Source organism: Lotus japonicus, chromosome 4 (genome assembly GCF_012489685.1).
Source record: "Lotus japonicus ecotype B-129 chromosome 4, LjGifu_v1.2".
Lineage (NCBI taxonomy): Eukaryota > Viridiplantae > Streptophyta > Magnoliopsida > Fabales > Fabaceae > Lotus > Lotus japonicus.
In genome coordinates, this window is record NC_080044.1 from 2726296 (window position 1) to 2751159 (window position 24864).

Sequence of the window (24864 nt, forward strand, 5' to 3'; positions counted from 1 at the left end):
AATGAACAAGAGAATGAATTTTTTTTTTTTTGAAAAGCAAGAGAATGAAAATGTTATCGACATCAAGATTTGCAGTTAAATTACTAATTTGCGTGGATTTGTGAATTATTACCTTTTTAGCTTTAGAAATTTCCCATTTGGGTTAGTATATTTTTCCCTTATAATCATATTTAAGCATAACTCAAATGTCGATTGTAGTAATAAAAAGTGGTTGTTTGAATTTCTATGTTGAATGTTTGATTTCTAAAAACTGCATTCTTAAGTAAAGCTACCACACCTAATCAAAATTGTAATACTAATTTAACACCAAATTTTAAATGCGGTTCTTATACTTTATTCTATAAGTTTGATTCACTTTTTTCCCTTAAAAATCACTTTTTAATTTACAAAATCATTTTTAAACTTTTAAATGTTTTCAAAAAATTATTATTTTTTGATAAAAAAACTGAAACCAAATTACTTTTTGCTTGAAATAGATCTTAAAGTGAAATAAACCAAATTACCTGCATGTTTGATTTAAAGTGATAGAACCCTCTTTCATGTTTTGTTACGTTTTCATCTTTTAGAAAATGTGATACTGATGCACTATTTCAAGGTACCTAAACGTGGATTTTGCAGTCATCCAAATATACAGTACATCATTGAAACCAAATTACTTAAAAAACTACTATAATTGACTTATAAAAAACTTGTTGTGATAGAAAGAGAAAATCTAAAAATGATTTTAATTAGTATAACTAAATATCAATGAGCTCATGCTTTTGTTTTAAAGTTCTACAAAAATAAATTCTTTTTAAATAGTTAAAAGTTATTTCCATTTAATAAAAAATAAATGCACTTTTAATCATGAAAACTTTTATGTTGCTTTTAAATATTTCATTGCTATATTTTTTTTCTAATTACATTGCTATATTTTTTATAGATTGGATCTATAAAACTCATTATATTACCAGGAACTACATTTGTGTTGATCTTTTTACAACACTCTCTTATTGATTTATTCAAAAGCATCTGGATCTCATTAAATTGAAAATGAACTTATATTTTTAAGAGATCAGTCATAATTTTTTAACTAATCAATAGTGATAAAGTAGATTTTAGTATATTTTTGCTAGTGTATTGTTGGAGCAAATGCTAGCTTTCCTTATTGCTTATCACTGTGACTGAGTTGTTGAATTCACGCATACATGCTGGGACGGTATTACATTGGAACTTTCTCACCAAGATAGTAGCTTCCAGTGAGGATAAGCTTTGCATTCATTGCACGCCTCTTCTTGGCAGATGCTAGGAATGTTAATACCTTCGTGTGTGATTAGCTTTTCTTATTCTTCTTTTCTTATCCCTTCCCTTGCACCCAAAAAATACTAATTGTTGTTGAATATAAGATTTTGGGGACATTTTTTTGAAATAATGATCAATGTTGAATGCGTTATAAAAAGAGTAATGCATCCCCTTCAGAATATGAGTACAACATTTTGTCCATCTGGAATCCACCACCAAGTCACACTAGAAACATCAATATTCCAATATCCTGGAGGCATTGCCATTAAGAGTATCAGCATCTTTATAATCACGACATCTATTGCTTAAACACTTACAGATATGGTAATGCACAGCAGCACAGCCCTTGTGTGATAGCAAACATCGGTAGGGTTGGGATTATTGAATAGGCAAAACTAAAAGTATCAACTACACATCTACGAACATCACCCCTACTTTGGAAAAAATAGTAAAAATTGCCCGTCTTTTAATATCTCTCACCATTCCCCTTCTCCTCACTTCTCTCGCATTTTAATTTGCAGTAGGTTAATCTACATTCTACACCCTCCGATCACTATTATAAGCAAAAGTTAACTTTATAGGTTCATTCAATAAATGATGTATGTGACCATTTTAATGACTACATACATCATTTATTGAATGAACCTAAAAAACTAACTTTTGCTTATAATAGTGACCGGATGGTGTATAAATTAGAATGTGTTAGGTTAATTTTGTATGTAAATTATGTTTTTAGAATATCGTGTGCTTTGAGTTCAAAAAAAAAAGAATATCGTGTGCTTTTTATTGAATGCATTATAGTTTGCGGTAATTATGTTCCTTGGAGTGTTGTGTTTGGGGTTGTCTTGGATGCTTTGTGGCGAGCTAGAAATGAGTTGATTTTCGAGAGGAATGACTTTTCCTCGACAGTGATTTGTAGTAGGGTAAATACTCTTCTGAAGGATTTGAATTTTGCTTCTGTGGACCAAGCACTTCCTATCTCTGTGCATCGTGCTAGCAAGTTTTCGCTTGTTGAGGTGGTCTCCCCCTAAGCCCCCTTGGGTTAAGTTGAATTATGATGGCTAGTTTGATCCAGGGAGTAATCGTGCTGCTTGTGGAGGAGTGTTGAGAGACTATGAGGGCAGGTTCATTGTGGGCTTCTCAATGAATCCGGGTGTTTGCTCTATTGTTCAGGCAGAGCTTTGGGGAATTGAAAATGGGCTGCATGTTGCTTTGACTAGAGGGTTTGATAGTGTTATAGTGGAACCTGATTCTGAGTTGGCAATTCGGTTTTTGGATAAAGGGTGTCATCATGCTCACCCCTGTGCTCCCCTGGTTAGGGAAATAAAGGCTTGTTTGGACAGGTTTGAGCACTTCTTTTGGAGGCATGTGTACCGGGAGGCAAATTCGGTGGCTAATGCCTTTGCTAAGAATGGAAGATCCTTGCTGCTGCCTATGAGGATCTATGATTCTGCTCCGTCGTTTTGTTTAATTCCTTTGATTTTTGATTTGTGTAATACCCTCTATAGGAGGGCTTAGTTGTTTGGGCGAAAGCCCCGTACTTGATAAAAAAAATAGTTTGCGGTAATTATTAAAAACCCTTAGAGTATTTTTGAAAGTTACGCTATTTAAAATTGAGTTGTTACAGAGTTCAAAAAAAAGTTGTTACATGTGGGGCGAAATATTTAGTTTGAGCCTTGGGAGATAGGTTAACCCCAAATCAAATCATGAAGACACACACCAATGAGTTTTTATAGTATGAACATATCGAAGACCACCGGGAGAACCTAACACCACACATTTACCCGAAAAACCTTAAAGTACTGAGTTTATGTGTCGCATCTCTTATAAAGACTTCACTTCATTCATTCTTAGCCAACGTGAGACCTCAACTCACACTTGAACTCTCAACAGTTAAATTAGGAGCGTCCACAATGGGCCAAATCTAGATCCACTTAATTGGGCCTACTCAGTTTGGTCCATCAGGCTAAGCCCATTATGGAAGCCCTAGTTATGAGATGAAAAAAAACCCACCAGACCAAAGGCAATCCCGCCAGAAGTGAAAACTGCGAGCCAAGAATAAATGAATAATCAGATAGATTGATAAATAGAAAATGGTAAAAGATTTTTAAACCCATTTTGTTATTGTTGAAGAGTGAGAGAGTGTGTTGAGAATTTGAGAGCGGGAGAAAGAAAGAGAAAGAGGTGGTTGTTGTTGTTGCAGTTTGGGTTTTGGGAATTAGGGTTTTTGATTTTGATGGGGAAAGAGGACGAAGAGATGCGAGGCGAGATCGAAGAGAGGCTAATCAACGAAGAGTACAAGATTTGGAAGAAGAACAGTCCCTTCCTCTACGACCTCGTCATCACCCACGCTCTCGAATGGCCTTCCCTCACCGTCGAATGGCTCCCGGACCGCCACGAACCACCGGGGAAAGATTACTCTCTGCAGAAGGTCATCCTCGGAACCCACACCTCCGAGAACGAACCCAACTACCTCATGCTCGCACAGGTCCAGCTTCCTCTCCATGACTCCGAGAACGACGCGCGTCACTACGACGACGACCTCGGCGGCTTCGGTTGCGCCAACGGGAAGGTGCAGATCATTCAGCAGATCAACCATGATGGAGAAGTTAATCGGGCCAGATATATGCCGCAGAATCCTTTTATTATCGCCACCAAGACGATTAGTGCTGAGGTTTATGTGTTTGATTACAGTAAGCATCCGTCGAAGCCGCCGCTTGATGGGTCTTGCAACCCTGATCTTAGGTTGAGAGGGCATAATACTGAAGGGTATGGGTTGTCGTGGAGTAAGTTTAAGGAAGGGCATTTGCTTAGTGGGTCTGATGATGCTCAGATTTGCTTGTGGGATATTAATGGGGGTACTCCGAAGAATAAATCGCTCGACGCGATGCAGATTTTTAAGGTTTGATAATGTGATTAATTGATGAATAGCAATGTGATTTGTTGAATTAAGGGACTAACTCTATGTGGTGTGTGTTTGTTTATTAGGTACATGAAGGGGTGGTGGAGGATGTGGCTTGGCATTTGAGGCACGAGTACTTGTTTGGTTCTGTTGGGGATGATCAGTACATGCTTATATGGGATCTTCGAACACCCTCTGTCAGCAAGCCTGTGCAATCTGTTGTTGCTCATTCAAGCGAGGTGTGTGTCGTGATAATTTTGATAACTCTGTCTGTGTGTCTCTATTGAGTGTGTTTGTGGACTAATATGTTTGTTTAAACAAGTTGTTAAATCTCGTCATCGCTTGTTATGTGATATGTACTGTTATATGCTGAAATGATGTGAACCTGTCGTCCCCCCAATAGCACTACTGGATTTGCCTCCCTTGGAAATTATTACACTGTTTTCTCTGACTAGACATTGTTGATTTTGCATAGTATATGTTAAATTTTTGCCCCTTAACTATTTTTTCTTGTACATATGGTGGTTAAGGGAACCTAGTCTCTGTTTAAAGGGTTTGTTAGAGCACATGATTGATGTGAGTTTTTTATGCATTCACTGAATTGTCAGAAAATGAATTTAATTGGGACAAATGTTAGAATTGAAATTTCTACTTGTGATATATACTACTATTTTGTATCGAAAACTGAATCAATATGAGGAAATGGGCTGGATTAGAAAGACTTTACCTTCTCTGTAAAGGAAAACTAGTTGCTGTTTGAAGAGTGTGGGTACTTGGTGTTTTGAAGTGATTTCTCTTATTTATGAGAAAATGAATCCAAGAATAACAACTGTTAGAATTATAATGCTATTGCATCTTGAAATTGGCAAGACATTTTATGGAAATGAATTTGAGAAATCTTTGTCAACATGAGCACAGCAGGCCTGTGGAGGAATAATTTGTTCACACGGGAAAATAACTGCTTGATCTGCTTTGTCATGTGAACTTGTTTGATACTGATGAACTTAGGAGAGGGAATTGGAAATTTTAATTGATATTTGGTGATATCTTCTGAAAAGAGCATTTTTCATTATATTTTTGAAATCTAGAAATTTCTAAGAAAGTTTGGCGCAACTCATCAATCCCTAGTCTTATTGAATCTAAAGGGAGTCAGTGGTGTGGTTGAACATTCTATTGAAAGACTTAATCTCGGGTGATGATAGAAAAGCCAATATGGAAAATGAATAAATTTCTTACCATGGCTATGATTCAGGAACTGGCCATAACTGCTCTCTACGGTTTTACATTTGCACTATTGCTCTTCTACTGTTGCACATTGTTACTCAAATTGTCAATCTGCTAGATCCTTTTAATGTTCTGTTCCACTGTGCTATAGTTACCTCTATCTTTTAACTCTTTTGAGTTCACTATCTTTTGGGTTTCTATTACATAGTTATCGATTGCGCGCGATAGCGGCGCTATAGCGCCGTCGTGTAGCGTAGCAGACCCCTGCCGCGACGGGATCGCGGCTGCGAAATCCCGCCATTCGCGGCCAATAGAGGCCTTCCCTTGTATGGAATTTCATTTTGGGGGTCATCTGCGACAGGCCGCGATCCGCGATTGACTACTATGTTTCTATAGTTTTCGAAATGCTTCTACTGTTCTCAATCCCACCTACTGATAAAGATTTTTTACATTGGGTCTTGTTAGGTTAACTGCTTGGCTTTCAATCCCTTTAATGAATGGGTTGTTGCTACTGGTTCTACTGATAAAACTGTGAAGTTATTTGATCTGCGCAAGATCAGTTGTGCTCTTCACTCCTTTGATAGTCACAAGTAAGAATCTCCTTAGATGTTTCTTGAATTATTTCAGATGTAATTATATTTAGCAGTTATTGACCTAGATTGTTGTTCTTGGGTTCAACAGGGAGGAGGTTTTCCAGGTTGGCTGGAATCCAAAGAATGAGACTATTTTGGCTTCTTGTTGTCTTGGTAGGAGACTCATGGTGTGGGATCTTAGCAGGTATTACTTAATGAAAGCATTGTCATCTCTGGACTTGCTTGTGGATTTTGTTACTATTTATTATTCTCAAATGTTCAGACTTCAGAGTTATGGTACACTAGTGGAATTTTTAGATATGTTGATAAGTTAAAATTTCAGCAAGAGGTTTTAAGTGGCCTGTACTAGTGCACACTTTAAAGGGGGATTGTATAAATATTAGAATCCATTACTTTGTGTTCTCTAATTGTTTTGACTTTCAGGACGTTTAAATCCTTGACAAGAATGCTGATTTTCAGTTCAAATCAAATTGCAGTTTAGTAGTAGGTCCATGTTTGTTTAGAAGAAAAGCTTGCTTAGAATTGAAAGTTGCTGCCACATGTTGTGTTTGTTAATAACTTCGTTTGTTAAATTTTTGAATCCCTAGAGTGATTTGGGGTCAACATGCAACTTGGGTCAATCAGAACTCTTTATTTTGAGCTAATTGAGTGGACGTGGATTATAATTTCTGTTTTTTTATTGGGTTCAGTATATATAAATGACTAAATGAGACTGATAGAATTATTGAGGAACTGTTATCATGTGAACATAGATACCAAGTCAATTACATGTCCTTGGCATAGTTATCGATAGCGCGCGATAGCGGCACTATAGCGTCGTCGCGCGATAGAGATCCCGTCGCGGCCGCGAAATCCCGCTATTCGCGGCCAATAGCGGCCTTCCCTTGTATGGGATTTCATTTTTGGGGGTCATCCGCGACAGGCCGCGATCTGCGAATGACTACTATGGTCCTTGGACTTCTTTTTAGTACTAACTTTGTAGTAGACACCACCTCAGCTAGATGGGTTCTGGTATTTGTAGCTTGTGGCTCGAGTGGTGCAGAATGTAAAATGTCTAGTGAAGGGTTGATTTTCTAACGAAAATGAATTAATAAGAAAGACTCAATAATCAATTCATATTATAATAAATCATAGATATCCCAGATATCTGCCTTAGTTACAAAGTTCACTACTCATCTGTTATGCAGGATTGATGAGGAGCAGACGCCAGAAGATGCAGAAGATGGTCCACCAGAGTTGCTCTTTATTCATGGTGGTCATACAAGTAAAATATCTGATTTCTCTTGGAATCCATGTGAAGATTGGGTTGTTGCTAGTGTGGCTGAAGACAACATACTTCAAATATGGCAGATGGCAGAGAATATATATCATGACGAAGATGATCTGCCAGAAGAGTCAGCGAAGGCCTCCTGATGTAATTGCTCATCATGATAGTCAGTGTAGTTTGGAATATAGGGGTTGAGTGCTTGGGAGTTGGGTATTTTTTATTTGTATTTGTGCTCCTTTTTATACATGGTTGTAGCTGTGTTTTTACATGGCATGACCTATGATCGCCTTGACTTGTAGCATGCCTGAGCAACCTGAGACGGGATTAACTTTTGATTGTAAGGTTTTCCATCAATTTTTCTAAGTACCATATGTGTAATTGTTCTGGTGATTTTAGTCTTCCTGTAGTTACAACTGTGAGTTATCCTTCTTTCTGATAATTATTCCTCTTTACAGTTTGGAGGTACTTCCTGCGGTCTGAACTTTGGTTTTCAAGGTCACTTAGAACCCGAACTTATTGAATGTGTGATCTAATAGCACAGACTTTGTGTTAAACTATATTAGCAACTGTAATTTGTCCCTTATAGTAACAGCTAAACCAGCCATTGAAAAATTTATCAGGCAACTTCACTTGAGAATATGAGATCGACAAGTGTATCTAATATACTTAGAGAACGAAAGAGTGGTTGACAGGATGGCAAACCATACTCATTACCTGCTACGGGGTTCATTCCCTGCCATACTGGTTGCCCTTATTGGACGTTTGGATTGGTTTTTTTTTTCTTAGAATAAATGTTTCATTAGTTAAGTTTCTCTCCAGAATTGAATTGTCTTTAGAAGCATCCACTTACTCTTCATGATGTTTGTGTAGTTTTTCCCCCATAGTTTTTTTATGGGGTAGCCCTCATGTACACTAAAAATGTACTACTAAAACATGCAGGTTATTGATGGTTGCAATGCTATACCATCGATTGGAAGTTTCTTCATGAGTTTTAATATTACTTAAGATGTAACGGCAATCCCCCCCTCGGTTGACAACTTTTATTAGGGGAATTTTTTTGGCAATATCCACCAAGACATTGATATTGATATTAGTAGTTTCAATTTAGTTTTGACTGAAGTGAATAATCTTCATTTATCCTTCCATGCAATAATAACTGTCGTGGAGTGTTCTCACAAGTCCCGAATCCTGACAAAACCATTTGTTAACCAGCTGAATGGTAGAGCTAGATTTTCAATTTTGATACTGTTGCAGAAATAATGAAAAAGGAAAATTCTACTTCCTCTCACATTCATTTTAGGACCAATTCAAGGATACATAATTATATGGTCAAACCCCCCCCGTTGAGCTTCATAACCAGACAATGTACAAATAAAATGTTCTAGTAGAAATTCGAACAATAAGGTCTCCGTAATCTTTCCAAGAAGATGCACCAGGGAGGTATTCTCTGTAAATCTCATTCTTGATTCGTTTATCTATACTTCACTTGAATTTTAGTAGTGAAATACAATTTTTAAGCTATGGTGATTTGAATTGTTTTTTCAGAACAAAATGAGTTGACATGCGAAATGCGAAAAGAATGAGACAAGAAACAAAGCTTCGGTTGGAGGAGCTTTTAGTTACTTCTTTTTGTCAATGTGAAAGACATTCAATTTTAATTAGCTTTTTATTACTTTTCTTCAATGTGTAATATTTGTGCTATGTTAAGTTACAATTATTTATGATGTTTGAACCTTGGAGTTAAGGGAATTAATTTTGCTTGATATTGATATCTTATATTGGCTGAAAATATTGATATCATGCTTTTATTATGATAAGATGCATTATGTTTTGCTTTGGTATATTATGATGGGTGCATTCAGTAAGAGTAGATGCATTTCATGTCTTTCTATAATTGCGAATCATACTTTCTCTTTATTTTCATTACAATGACATCAAATTCTTGTTCGGATTGATAATTCTCCAATTCTAGCTCTCGTTTGCTTTCCAGTTGTTTCTTAAGGTATATTATTTTGACATTGAGATATATATACATGTCTATTTTTCAATTGAGTACCATGCATTCTTATTGAAGGCTTTAAATTCAGTCGCATAACTTGACTGATCACTGTCATTTTCCTATATCCACTATATGGGAAACCAGGAATGGGGGTATAGAATAAGGAACTGGAAGTGATCACAGAGCCATTATACACGACCGAATTCAAAGCCTATAATGGTGATGCATGATACTTAATGACAAATAGACAACGTGTACAAATATTTCAATGCCAAAATAATTAACCTCGGGAAATAACTGAAAAGAAATTAAGAATTGCAGTTGGAGAGTCACCAATCTGACTAGTTAATATTAGTTACATCCTCTCCAAGACAATTTTTTTGGTTTTCCACATCGTACGGAGCGTCGGTCTCACGACTCTAACTCACTACAAGAATAGTCTTATTTACCGACGGTCTAGTACTGATGGCTAGCCCTCGGTAAAGGACTACATTATCGAAGACTTAGACTCCACTAAATACAATGTTTACGAATTTTCACCGGCTTAAGTTCCATGTGAGTTGCGCGGGCTTAGAGTCGGCTAAACCGTCGACATTAAATCAACGTTAGCATCGGCCTTTTGCTACTTAGTTTGACTTTGAGTCAACGCTAATAATAAGCGGTTTTCTTGTAGAGTGACGATCAAATGTCTTCCCAAGAGTGAGATCTCTAAGGGTCAAATTTTGAACATTAGGGTTCAAAGAGCCACTTTTAACCACATTGACTGACACTCGTTTTTTTTTTTTGGTCAAACTGACACTCGTTAGTAGGGTTGGAAATTAGGGGCCTATGACCTAGTCTACATCAGACATAGGCTAGCCCATATCAAATTAATAAATAGACAATGTGAGAACTTTTTTGAAAGCCTATTTAGTAAAAGGACCATATTTAGGCCACTTGGAATGCCTTATGAGCCTAAGGTCAAAGCTTTTGTAAAAACACATTTAGTTAAAGAATATGGCATAGGCCACTCAAAAAATGTTGTAAGCCTAACAATATAATTAACATAAATTTATTTTATTCTTTACATCATCTTTTGTAATAATATCTTTAAATTATATACGTATTGACTTATATAAGTTTAAAATGTTAGACTATATAATAATGATAATTTAACCATATAAACCTCTTTACAAAAGAACTCATGATTTATTTACTTTCAGACTACTAGAAGCCCAACACAACACTGCCTATTTTCACTCTTACCGATTGTCCAATGGTTCCCACTAGGGTGGGCACTTTATAAAACTGGTCCATCGGTGGACCAGGGGTTATTTTGGACTTTTCCCCCTTCCTATTCTTCTCTTCCACTTTCTCATCCATACCATATCCCCCTCCTCCTCCCGCCGCTCAACTTGTTCACCCCCTCTGTGAAGCACGGCAGCGTCGATCACTGGAGCTCCGAGCTACCACTCGGTCACAGGAGCTACAAGCTGGATGAAGAGGGGATGGGTTTCTGATTTTTTATGAAGAGATGATGGATTTTCGTTCAGATCTACAAACTGACTGCAGATCTGGATTTTCTCTCCCAAATTTCGGTCTCTCCTCTGTCTACCGAACAATCCTCTTCAACCAGAAGCAACTTCTGATCATATTCACATGGTGCATGAGCCACTCCGATCAAGACCCGAAGCTCGCAGAGAACGTTGGTGCTGTGGTCTGCGTGGTGGTCAGAGGCGCAAGTTAGGAGAGGGCGGTGGTCAGATTCACTCCGATCTGACTATTGGGAACCTCTGTTAATTTGTGAAAATGGTTGATGGGTCTTCTTCCTTAACGCATCGTCCTCATCATCATGAATCCAAGGGAAAGGAAAAAGAAGAAAAGGGTGCTGCATGAGAAGAAAGGGGTTCAAGATGAAGATAAGCAAATCAAGGAGCAAAACCCATTAGCACAATACTAAAAATTTCCAATTTTTTTTATACCTGATTAAGCGGTTCCCCTTTCCCCATTTTCTCTGTGCATCCCGACCTTGGTTTGTGGTGGATGATGGCGGAGGAGGCGGAGGCCGGCCAGAGTGAGTTTTTTGACAGAGGAAAGTTTGGAAAAGAATTCAGGTAGGGAGAGAGAGGATATGACACTTTTACCCTTTTTAAATTAACTCAATCCTAACCACTCATTTTAAGAATATTCTTAGATTCCTATATCCAAGGGTTCTAAGACATTGGTCCACCATGGACCAGTTTTATAAAGTGCCCACCCTAGTGGGAACCTTAAATTAGATGTTTTATTGTAGAACAGACTTTTAAATATACTATCAAACTAAACTTTTAAAAAGAGCAGATTCAAGCCTAAAAAAAAATCTGTCAGAGGTAACATGCCAAAGTCAAATCTTTTATATTTTTTAGGCATGTCAAATATATTTAAACTACCTTTAAAAAAAAAGATTATATTTAAACTACCTTATTTCTACCCTATATATTTATTTGGTAACAATTAATATCATATATCACATTATCTAACTTCCTTTTTTCTGTTGTTATTTTACGTCAGGCATTACATCATACATGTCCGATATTACGTCAGACATTATGTAACTTTCATCTACATATATTTTTTGATGGAGTAACTTTCATCTATATAGATGTGATTATATTAGTAGTATTATTTTGATTCGTATTATTTAGTGCAAATTCAAAACTATAAAAGGAATTGTGACGGGAGGAAGAAAAAAAGAAACAAATCGTGGCACGCGGTCTCTCCCACCCATGACCCAGTCTTTTGCGTGAAATAGTTAATGTGAACAGAATATTTTTTTTTTGAATGTGAACAGAGAAATTTATAAGAAAAGAAAATGCAAAAAAACACTGAGATCATATATATATTAAGGCAATAGACACACAAATCAGTAGGGATGAGGGTGATGATATCGTTTGCAATGTATACATGGCGCGTATTCAATCTTCAAATATTTGACAATGAGTGTTTTCCTCACGGTTTCTAGTTCTAAGTATTAGGAACTATAGTTTTAATTTATTATTTCTTTTGAGTGAATAACCTAAACTTATATATTACATGTTAAACTGAGATGAATCATGTAATAGTTGCTCATCTTGTCATTTAATCATGAGGTTGAAGGTTTGATCTTTCTCTATAATTGAAAACGAAACACATTTTATAATCAATTATTTCCGTTGAGTACTACAAACACCCACAGTGAGAAAATTAGTTAGAGGAAGATACTTTAGTCTAAAAAAACATATTACATGCCAAGGGCCGTGGTCGGCATATATAGATCTAATTGCTACCGATTCACCCGCGGATACATACCTCCTTGGCCACCAAGCTACAACATACCTCTGTAAATTACATATCAATCTCCTGGTTAGTTCCATATATATACATTGAACATTGAAGGCAAACCATATAAAATTATAAATTCTATAAATACCAAGCCTCGTTACAAAGTTTCATCAAGATTAATTGTTATTTCTCTCCATATATACACAAAACCAACACCAATTGGAAGCATCGATCCAACACAGCTCGAACCATGAGTTCCTCTAAGATAACCATTGCAAAGGCTCTTGCCCCTACTACAAGGCCATCCACTAATACCAAACCTCCAACCACAGGGACCAAATTGCCATCTCTGCAAGGATCATTTGCAAGAAGGTCTGGTAAATAGACGACTACCATATTTGTGAGAAGACTACCATGCCCCGATAGTGTAATCATGCATCAACTGAATAGTTAGGAAATTAGAGATGAAAATAATTTCATCTTTAATTTCCTAACTAACAGTGTGGTGTAGCATACCCTATGCATCATGGTAGAAGGACTACTGAAGATCGATGAATTAAAGTTAGTACCAATAGAGAGAATTATTGCATTTGTTAAATTGTATTCGTTTATTTAATTTGTTTAAGGTGTATAATGTCTCCCTAATTTCCTGAAAAGGGCTAGAAAATCCTAGCTATTTTCAGCTAATTAGTTTATCATACCGATTGTTCTAATGGTGGATGTTGGAATCCCCACTTATTTGTTTGAATTTACATTTGTATAATTTGTTTCCTTTGATTAATGTAGTTATCATTGTATTCAAATCTCTTCATGATAATACTACAAGAAAATTACCATTTTGTTTTGGCCACTAATGTGGCAAAATAAATCGCAAGATTAAGGAGAATACTAGACTTATTACGAAATGAATAGCAAGAAATCTGACATGGACTATTATAATTAATATACCCAACTCAGTATTCCAGCAAATAACACAGATTTAACTTTAAAAAGCAAATATGACTAGTTGAGAGGCTAGAAGTGCGTTTCTTGTAAATACTAACTCGTAATAAATAACATGACTCTTGAGTTAAATAGCTGCCAAATTGGTGATGATCTTGCCAAGAAAGGATGCAATAGTTAAGGACGAAAACTTGTGTGTGTTTGTACAAACCTTTAAGTTTTTCAATCTTGTATATCCCAACTTAATTAAACAAGTTGTTTCTTCTCTTGAATAAAAGTTAGTCATCGTTCAAAAAATAATATACAAGCATCTCGCGGATATGAAATTCTTGCAACTCATGAAGCAGAGAATAGGCGGATAATTTTTTTTCCAAATGTCCACCAAGACATTGATATTAGTAGTTTCAATTTAGTTATTGACACCCTAAGTTATCCTAATGCCCTTGTAGTTCTAAGGCACTTTAAATTTCAGACTAAGGTGAATAGTCTTAATTTAGCATTTCGTGCAATAATAATTGGTGTTGAGTGTTCTCACAACTCTAGAATCCTAGCATAACCATTTGTTAACTAGCTGGTTGATTTAATACCGGTACTGTGTTGCAGAAATAATGAAAAAGGAAAATTCTACTTTCTTTCACATTCATTTTAGGACTAAATCAGGAATACATAATCATGTGGTAAACACCCTCGTTGAGCTTCATAACTGGACAATGTACAAAGGAAGTGTTCTATAGTGGAAATGGGAGCAATAAAAGTTCCATACTAATTACAAGAAGATGCACCAGAGGAGGTATTTTTTTGTAAATCCCGTTATTGAATCGTTTATTCATACTTTTTACTTGAACTTTTGTAGTGAAATACAGTTTTAAAGTTATGGTGATTTAAAGGAGAAGCTTTTAATTACTTTTTTTTGTGAATGTGAAAGACCTTCAATTATAATTAGCTTTGTTCCATGTGCAATATTTTTTTATGTCAATAACAATTATTTGTGATGTTTAAACTTTGAACTTGTGGGATAAGTTGTTTGAGATTGATATCTTATGTTGGTCAAAAATATTGATATGTTTTATTATGATGGATACATTAACTAAGAGGAGCTAGATAGATTTCATTTCTTTCTATAACTATGAATCAAACTTCTATTTATTTATATTACAACGATATCAAATTCTTGGTCAAATCGACAATTCTCCAATTCTAGCTCTTATTTTCTTTTCAGTTGTTTCTTGAGGTAAACTATTTTAATATTGACATGTATATAGACATGTTTATTTTTCATTGAGTACCATTCTTCATTATTGAAGGGTAAGTTCGGTTGTGTAGCTTGGCATTATGATCATTGATCAATGTCATTTTTCTGTACACTCTATGAGATACTAGAAATGGGGGTATTGATAGGGAAATAGATATGATCACAGAGTCAAACTAACTACTAAATCGACGCTAATGTGTAGCGCCGGCCACGCTCATACCATTTAAGGTGAGCCCTGACGGCGACTCTAAATTAGTGTTAAATTAGCATGAGCCTTTTCCTAATTAGCATCCACTTTGGGTCGATGCTAATTTATAATAAGCAATTTCCTTGTAGAGTGAAGACCAAATGTTTTCCCAAGAGTGAGATCTGGCTTCTAAAGGTTAGATTTTCAACCTTAGGGTTAAAAGAGCCATTTTCAACCACTACGGCCAACACCCGTAATAGGGTTGGAAATTAGGGCCTATGACTAGTCAAAATCAGGCCTAGGTCAAGTCATACCAAGTTAATAAATAGTCATTGTCAAATATTTTATGAAAGCCTTCTTAGTTAAAAGACTAAGTTTATGTTACTTAAAAGCCTTATAAGCCTAAGGTAAAATGTTTTTTAAAAGTCCATGTTACTTTATAGCAGCTTCGGAGAAGAGGGGAGATAACGTCTCAGATGTTAATGAGAACTCCAATGATCGTGTGGATGGCTGGTCTCCTCCGGTAGCGGGCATGCTGAAGGTCAACATAGATGCAGGGTGGTCCGGGGGACGTGGACAAGGAGCAGGGATGGTTGCCCGTGATCATCATGGTGAGTGCATGTATGCTGCTACTGAATACTTTACAGCTCGGGTAGAGGCAACTATGGCAGAGGCCAAGGCTCTTCGGTGGACTTTATTGAGGTTGCAAGAGCCGGGTATTGATGCACTTGTAATCGAAATGGATTCCCAGCTAGTGGTGTTGTGTTTCATGCAGCAGAAAGTGAATGAGTTTATTGAGCCAAGTTTGCAAGATTGCAGAGCCATTGCTTCTCTTTTTCATTCCTTTGATCTGGTTCATGTTAAAAGGACCGGGAATAAAGTAGCTCATTTGTTAGCTTCCTTAGCATTTGACTTTCCAAATGTATGTTGGTGGGATAATTTTCCTTCCCAACTTAGTTCTGCGATTCTAGAGGATGTATTCTCTATTATTATCTAATGAAGTTGAACTTTCCATAAAAAAAAAGACCAACCAGATTTAGGTAACTCAGAAAGCTTCATAAATCTAACCGACCGACCTATTTCAACAAGAATAATTAATATAAATTTATTAAATTTTTACATCGCATTTTATTATAACATATGTACATTATATACGTGTTGACTTATTTATACATCTTTTTTTTGGGTACAAAGCTGCTAAAAGAAAGAAAAAAAAGGAACTACAACACTAGAACCTCAAGAAGGAAGTTCCACGGTAGTCATCTGCCAAAAGGGAAATGGCAGCCACAGGAGGGTCCTCCAAACAGGCCATACGATGATCCTTCAGAGCACCATCCTTTGCTAACAAGTCCGCCACAACGTTACCTTCACGCAGCAGGTGCTCAAACTTGACAAGCCAATCGCGAGCAAGAAGAGCTTTGATCAAACCAACCACAGGAGCATGACTATGAAAACGGCCACAACCATGATGCACAAGGCCAAGGGCATGTTGCGAATCCGAAAAAACAATAATCCGACGATAGCCCCGATCCCTACAAAGCCTCAAACCATACAAAATCGCAAGAAGCTCAGCCTTAAGAATCTTAGAAAAACCAACAAAAGCTGAGAAACCAACCTGCCAAATCCCAGCTGAGTCACGGACAACACCACCAGCCCCGGACCTGCCCGGGTTGCCCATGGAGGACCCATCCACATTAAGCGCGAGCCACCCATCCAGCGGGGCTCTCCAACGAACCCAACAAGGATCTACAGCAGCTCTCGGAACAACACGCAACACCCTCAACATGTCTGTAGCACGACGCAAAACCAACTGCCATTGTTCGGAGACGAGGCCAAGCACACACCCACACCGGTGACGCCACACAAACCACGCGTGAACGAGGAGAAATGAGACCTCCGAACGCGGAACACACCCCAGCCAAGCCTCAAACGAGTCCATCGTGAAGAAGCCCGGAGCCAAAGATAAGGCGAGATTGTCCCAAATAGCACGAGATTCCTCACAATCCCGCAAGCAGTGGAGAATGGTCTTAGGAAGCGCATTGCAGCGACGACAAAGCGAAGACATGGGCACACCTCGATGAGCCAGGACCATGGATACAGGAAGTGAGCCTTGCAACCCCTGCCAAGCAAACAAACGAACCTTCTCCGGGACCTCAGCACGCCAAATCCAAGCCCAGGACACCGGAAGAGAGGAATCATGAAGACGGCTTTGAAGCCATTGGTAGCACCCCAAAACCGTAAACATACCATCAAGAGCATCGCCCCATACTCAGAGATCATCAAGACTAGGATCAGTATGAATACAAAGAGACAAAAGATTATGAGAGAGTTCCGGCAGAGGAATGGCAATGCGGAGGAAGTTACATACCCCATCCCGAAACACATCACTCACCCGGAAAGTAGTATCTGATATATGAACATAGGGGACCAAGCGACAGAGAGGGCCAAGGTGGCACCAATTGTCATACCAAAAAGAGAGATTGCCCGCGCCAATCCTCCAAGCGAAGCCATCCTAGATAAGGCCTCTGGTCTTAATGAGGGCATTCCAGAGGGGAGACCCGCGCTTGGCTGGAGTCTTAAGAAAGCCAGAATCGGAGCAGTACATAGCAAGTAGCAGGCGCACCCAAAGCTTATCAGCATGAGTGATAAGGTCCCAAACCAGCTTACCCAACATAAAGACATTGGTTAACCGCGCTTGCCTGACTCCCAACCCTCCAAACCGCTTTGCCATGGTAATCTTTCTCCAAGATACAAGATGCATCCCACGACGGTCACCCTTCGACCAAATGAAATTCCGGGCTAAGCTGTCAATACAATCAGACACAGATCGAGGAAACCAAAGAAGTTGCATGGGATACACCGGGATAGCATTAAGGACCGATTTAACCAACGTGACCTTGCCAGCTTTATTGAGGAGCTTCCCCTTCCAAGAAGCAAGCTTGCGGCCAACTCTATCAATAACAAAATCAAAATCGCTTGCTTGCTGTCGGCCTCTCAGAATGGGGAACCCTAAGTACTTATCCATATGAGAAGTAAAAGGGATCGTCGTGATGCTGAAGATACGAGCCTTTCTTGCACGCTCCACCCCAGGGCCCACATAAGCACGAGACTTAGCCACCCGAAGCGAGGAAAAATTGAGAGAGCAGCGTATGAATCATCTTCATTTGGGAAACCTTCGCCTTAGCAAACAGGAGGACATCATCTGCAAAAAACAAATGAGAAATGGCAGGCCCGCCAGAAGAGATTGACACCGGCAACCAGTGACCCTGAGTAACAGAATCTTGAATAAGAATAGCTAGGCGCTCCATACAGAGAACAAACAGGTACGGAGACAGGGGATCGCCTTGTCGGAGGCCCCGGGAGGGGGAAAAGGGATCAAGCTTCATCCCATTCCATAAGAGGGTGGGAGATGAGGAGGAGACACAGAACATGATAAGATCAATGACCGCTGAGGGAAAGCCGAAGAACTGGAGAGTGTTCCTAAAAAAATCCCAGCTGACGCTATCATACGCCTTCTTCAGGTCCAACTTGAAGATTATGTTCTGGTTCCGGCTTCTCGTGCCTGTCATGTGATGGACAATTTTCCTGCAAAATAACAGCATTATCAACAGTCCCCCTGCCAGGGATAAAGCTACTCTGCAGGGATCCAATAAGCTCATGGAGATAAGGCCTTAGTCTATTGACTAACACCTTAGTAATCAACTTATAAACCACGTTGCACAAACTGATGGGCCGGAACTCCTTAAAGGTCGTCGACACATCCACCTTAGGAATAAGAACGATCAAGGTTTGGGCGATGGCTGGGTCAAAGGAGCCATTGGCAAAGGCATCACGAACCGTACCCTAAAGACCATCCCCCACAATGTGCCAGTACTGTTTAAAGAAAAGAGCTTGGAAGTCATCGGGGCCAGGGGCCTTCAAGGGACCCATGTGTGAGAGAGCCAACCAAACCTCATCCTTAGAAACCGGCGCAATCAGTCCCTGAATAGCCATGTTGTTCCTTTGTTGTCATCAATTTTGTTAAAAACAACCTGATGTCCTAGCCGATGTTGTGACATCTGCCTTGGTGAAGGCCAGGACATCCGCCCCTGCTGGCATGCAAGTGGGTCCCTTATGGTTAGGTTTTATGGTATGTTTTGTGCTTACTTGAAGGACAAGTAACTGATTGTTGGGAGCCAATTGCGGGCTGTTTATTGTTGGAGCAAATCTGTGATTAAAAGATTTGTTTCTATTTTACTTGTTGATCACTCATATCAGATCTTGGAAGATTGTCTACTGATATGAGTTGGATCAAAGTACTCTTCAGCCCAAAGAAACCCTAGCCGTCTCTGCTGAAGTATATATATAGACAAAGACCTGAAGCTTGAGGTTGATCGAGAGAATTACCTTGAAGATCAAGTGTTCTTAAAAGTGTAAGTTGTTCTTTGTCTTTGTTAGTTGTGAACTCGTCTTGCTCACTGATTCTATAAAGTGAGACTGAGTTCTGTTTTGTGTTTGAGTGTCAAACAAACCTTGTGTTATTGTTGTTACCAATCACTGTGGCAGTGATTGAGGAAAAGTGAGAGGAGCTCTCATACTTAGGCTGTGGTTCTAAGTAGAATACCACTGGGTAGATTAGGTTAAGAACAATGAACTTTATGTGTTCATGTGTGTCTGTAATACCTAGTTCTTGAGATAGTGGAATTCCTTTTCATTGGGCGAAAGCTAACCAGACGTAGGTGTAGTTTCACCGAACTGGGTTAACAACTTCCTGTGTCTTGTTTCTTTTAGTTGTTTGTTGTTTTGTGTTCATGCCTTTCAGTCATATGATGTTCTAATCGATTGTCCCAGCATCGTGCAGAACATTTGTTCTAAGGGATCTAGAATTTCAAGCCACATTAGGGAGCCCTTCCACAGAGGACGAGACAAGGCCACTGCTGCCCGAAACAACGGGGGGTGGGGGGGGGGAAGCGTCATGAAGAAATGACGCGCCTCTCGCTTGAGAACATCCTCATCCTCACACCACTCTCCACAAGGTAATTCAAGAGCATACACCTTACTACGCTTCCTGCGAATAGCCGTCTGGGCATGGAAATAACAAGTGTTCTTGTCCCCATATTTAATCACCTGCTCCCTAGATTTTTGGTACCACAGAATCTCCTCTTGCTTTAGAGTTTCCTCAAGCTCGTGTTGGATTTGCATCATAGTACGCAACAAGGATGCTGAATCTACACGCTGCACCCCTCGCAGTCGACGCTCCAACCTCTACTTCCTCGCAAAAATATTGCCAAAGATCTCCTTGTTAAAAGCCTCTGACAGTTGCCGGACCTGCTCAAGATTGTGGTGAACAGTGCCCAGCTGGTCCCAAGTTGAAGCAACCAAGGCTTCATAGGAGGGGTGAGAGATCCAAGCCGCTTCAAACCGGAACGGACGGGGCCCCCTTCCCCGAAGCAGCGTCGAACACCAGGCCAGAAGAGGGTGGTGGTCAGAATAATGGCGAGCAAGCACTGAAGCACCCCCTTCCGTGAACATTGTCCTCCAAGCAATGTCCACGAAACACCAATCTAGTTTCTTGAGGAGGAGCGGTTCACCCTCTCGCTTCCTTGCCCAAGTGAAACGATAACCAGTAGGATGTATATCCAACAAGCCACACTCGTCAACCATGGCCGCCATTCTATCCGCTCTCGCTGAGGCAAAAAAGCCACGATTCTGGTCCGACGGCAAGAGGGTGTCATTGAAGTCACCAACCACCATCCAAGGCTCCCTAATGTGCTGGCGGAGCCCTTTAAGATAATCCCAACCTTGAAAGTGAGCCGCTGTGGTCGGGCTTGCGTAGACACCGGTGCAGCACCAAGAGGCGGTGGAGGTTCCAATCTTCACGGTAATAGCTTGCCACATCGTATCAACAACAGTGAAATAGAAGGAGGCCCGCTCCAGCCGAAGGCACCAAACCCCACCGGAGCGACCTCTCGCCTCCTCGATAGCAACAGGAACATAGCCTTGTTGGTTCCAGAAGTTTGCAACCTCGCTGAATTGCACCTTGGTCTCAAACAGAAAGATGAGCGAAGGCTTATGCACCCTCAAAATCTCCCGAATGCGCCTTTTAGCCGACACATTCGCAGCTCCCCGGACATTCCATGCAAGGACAGAGAAATCATTAAACTCTATCATTGACAAGGATGAAGAAGCGGACGGGGAAGGGAGCCCGACACCTCGGTCAGCACTCCCCGGCCTCAGGAATGTCATCAGGTGGTTTCTCCTTCATGGCCATGGAATCTGCCGCAGGAGCAACGATTTCCATATCCACCGCTTGGCCAAGAGCAGTCTCGGTGGTTGTAATCCCTGGTTTCTCCTGGAAAAGGCTGCGGGAAGCCATCGTCCGTGGCGTGACCTTCTTCGTCGTCGATGTGCTTGGACGGGGGTTGGTAGGGGGTGTCCTAAAAACGATACCAGAACCCCCACGACGGCGTTTGGACGGTGTGTGCGTCGGAGAGACGCTCCCAGCCATGAAAGGAAGCAGCGTAACTCCCTCCAGGCCATTCGCGGTTTCCATAATTGGCGCACGTTGCTGCATCGATTTCGCCTTAGGGATGTTAGGTGTCGTGGATTTAGCCTTAGAAGTAGCAGGCTGTTTCTGTTTTTGGTTTTGCTGAGTAGGCTTTTTTGAATTCGAATTAACCTTTGACTTCCTATTCTTGACCTCAGTCCAGCTGCCATCATTAAGGGGGCGGGCCCCACTTGGATCCTTCACGTTAGGGTTTGCATGTCAGCCATCCACCGCCGCCATATCTGCATGTGAGTCCTCTTGCGTTGACTTTTCTGATTTCTGGGCATCACAGTTACGACTAAGGTGGTCGCAGCAGCCGCAATGGTCACAAATAATGTGGATACCTTCATACTCGACACGTATCCATTGGCTGCGGAACCACATCCTCTTAGCCACGGGCTGACTTAGATCGATCTCCACACAGACGCGAGCATACCGGCCGCGCTGCATCTGAGCTGTGTTCCCATCCACCTTGAGAGGTTTTCCCACCGAAGTTGCCAACGCGAACAGAAGGCTTTCATCGTAGTACGCTGGGTTGAGGCTCGAGAACCTTATCTAGACCATTGTCTTCATCACCAAAGTTTCATACGTGTCCAGATCAGGGCTCCAAAGTGAAACCGCCAGACATCTATCAAAGATCATCCATGGCCCTCCTTTGAGGACGTGGTCCTTATCATCAGCTAGATCGAACTTGACCATAAAAACACTGTGATCAATGTCCATCATCTCAAAGCCTCCCTTTGGTTTCCATAGACCTTGTAGTTTCCTCTTCATGAGGGTATAACCCAAGTTCTTTCCCAACACTTTGATTACCAACGCCTCCTTCCAAGGGATGCTCAGGTTCTCAATCACCGAGTCCGCAACAAACACCCTTGGCAGATGTTTGTTACCCCCCTCAAATTCCACTCGGGCCAGTTTCTGTGCAATAAGATCAACACTCCTCTGCACCGCCGACGGCCTATCTTCCACCCTCCCCAAGACCATGTCTCTAAACGAGGGCTTCACCGTGCCTCCTGCCATACCGCCATTACCGCTTCCACCCCCTTCCGGGGGTTCCGTCGGTGGAGCCATGTTGCTGGAAAAATAAAACGCCCTCGCTTTCTCGCCATCTCCCTCGCTCTCTCTCGCCTAATTTATACATCTAAACATGTTAAATTATAGGCTTAATACATCAGAAGACCCCTGTAATTGTAAAGGGAATCAAATCCAGGGCCTAGAAAATTTTTGCATCAAATTGGGTCCCTAGAAAATTTTTTTTAATTCAATTAAGGCCAAAGTGTTCCAGCATTCAATTTTATCTCAGTCATCAATTCCACGTGGCCTTTATAATTTTTTTTAATTAAAAAAAATATTTTTAATTCCAACTCAATAATATAATAAAAAAAAATTTAAAACTTAATAAAAAACCAACTCATATTATTAAAAAAAAACCTAATCTAATCTAAAAAAAACCTAACCTAATCTGAAAATAAACCTAACCAGAAAATAAACCTAATCTAATCTAAGAAGAAAGGAGGAGGGAATAACAAAAACCAGCCATGTAAATTATTCATCCTCTCGCTCAGAACCCAGATTTAACGTGCAAAACAAAACCCAGTTCAATGAAATTAACGTGAAAAATACAAACAGGAATAAAAAAACAACTCTTTCACGGAAATTTCTTTCAATGATGATCGATAAGCAGCACCTTCTTTATGCCCTTCTTCTCTCTCACCACCACAACATCACCACTGATTTGGACAGATATCTCTCAACTTCTTCCCTTCACCAGACTGTAACAACACCATCCCCAACCTCCGGATCCAAAATCGTGTGCAAATCCCCATCAAACAAATTAGGAATGAATATGCAGAGATGAGATAGAAATTAAGCATCACCGACAAGACATGAGACAGACCTACCTACCAAAATCGAGCATTTACAGGCGACTGCAATGGCTCTGGCGATTTAACAGAGGGAGGAGGGATTGGGTTTTCCTTCTTGTTGACCCTCTCTGGCGGCCACCGCCCATACCCTCTCCTCCATAACTTCCCCTCCTCCGTCGCCGCCTCTTCTTCTTCACCGTGGCTTCATGGTCAAAACCCCTAAATCCCCCCACCACACCTTCTCCTCCATCACCTCCCACAGTTAAAATCTCTCCATCGCCCCTCCTCTTCTTCACCAAGGCCACCTTGCTTGAAATCCCAAAAACACCATCATCCACCATCGCTTCTCTCCTTCACTCTATCTTCATCGTTGTGTTCCTTCTAATATTCAGATTTGGGGCTCAATTTGGGGCTGAATATGCTAGATTAGGTTTTTAGATTGGATTAGGGATTATTAGTGATTAGTTTAGGTTTTGTATTAAGATTTTATTAAGCTTTTGTTTTTAATTTATGACTTGGAATTAAAAAAATTAAGTATTCAAATTTTTCAATTAAAAAAAATCAAAATGCCACGTGGAATTGATGACTGGGATAAAATTGAAGGCTGACACACTTTGGCCTTAATTGAATTAAAAAAAAATTCTATGGACCCAATTTGATGCAAAATTTTTCCAGGCCCTGAATTTGATTCCCTTTACAATTACAGGGGCCTTCTGATGTATTAAGCCTAAATCATATAATGATTTAGTCATAAAATCTCTTTAGAGAGTAACCTTACTATTTATTTACTTTACTTTGAAACACAATTTTAAATACGTATGTAGACAATTAGAAGCCTAGCACAACACTGCCTACCAATTAACCTTTAATCACGCTTGCTTGTTGATTTATTAACACATAAATTTGTAGTAGACACCACCTCAGCTAGATGGGCCCTGGTATTTGTAGCTTGTGGCTTGAGTGGTGCAGAATGTAAAATGTGGGATGTGCGTATAGAATGAGACAAGAAACACAACTACTATTAGAGAAGCTTTTAATTACTTCTCTTTGAATGTGAAAGACCTTCAATTTTAATTAGCTTTGATCAATGTGCAATATTTTTTTTATGTCAATAACAATTATTTGTGATGTATATAAACTTTGAACTTGGGGATAGTAGTTGTTTGAGATTGATATCTTATGTTGGTCGAAAATATTGATATGATGTTTTATTATGATGGATACATTATATTTTGATCTGCTTTATTATGATGGGGGCATTAACTAAGAGGAGATATATTTCATTTTTAACTATATATGAATCAAACTTCTATTTATTTAGATTACAACGACATCAAATTCTTGGTGAAATCAATAATTCACCAATTCTAACTCTTAATTTTCTTTTCAGTTGTTATATATATATGATGGATTTATTTTAGATTTACTTTTAGAGTATATTAATTAATTTTTCTTAAATTTTCGGATTTTTAATTAATTCAGGATTTTATGAGTTTTTATTGTGATTTGCTAGACTTGGTAGTTTTTATCTATCTTTATTTAGTACC

At 39.5% G+C, this 24864-nt stretch overlaps 3 protein-coding genes across 3 annotated transcripts; all 3 read left to right on the forward strand.

Moving 5' to 3' along the window:
* The first annotated feature begins 2424 nt into the window (after nucleotides 1-2424).
* LOC130710771 (uncharacterized) lies at nucleotides 2425-2799 on the forward strand. The gene has a single exon (XM_057560125.1). It carries the CDS (start codon nucleotides 2425-2427, stop codon nucleotides 2797-2799), a length of 375 nt encoding a protein of 124 aa, XP_057416108.1.
* A 584-nt stretch (nucleotides 2800-3383) lies between these two features.
* Nucleotides 3384-7657, forward strand: LOC130711661 (WD-40 repeat-containing protein MSI1). Its single transcript, XM_057561369.1, has 5 exons — nucleotides 3384-4183; nucleotides 4270-4422; nucleotides 5873-5997; nucleotides 6089-6184; nucleotides 7188-7657. The coding sequence occupies exons 1-5, from the start codon at nucleotides 3518-3520 to the stop codon at nucleotides 7411-7413; spliced, it is 1266 nt and encodes a 421-aa protein (XP_057417352.1). The 5' UTR covers nucleotides 3384-3517; the 3' UTR covers nucleotides 7414-7657.
* Nucleotides 7658-12795: 5138 nt separating this feature from the next.
* LOC130710772 (uncharacterized) lies at nucleotides 12796-15923 on the forward strand. Its single transcript, XM_057560126.1, has 2 exons — nucleotides 12796-12922; nucleotides 15373-15923. Exons 1-2 carry the CDS (start codon nucleotides 12796-12798, stop codon nucleotides 15921-15923), a joined length of 678 nt encoding a protein of 225 aa, XP_057416109.1.
* The last annotated feature ends 8941 nt before the right edge of the window (nucleotides 15924-24864 follow it).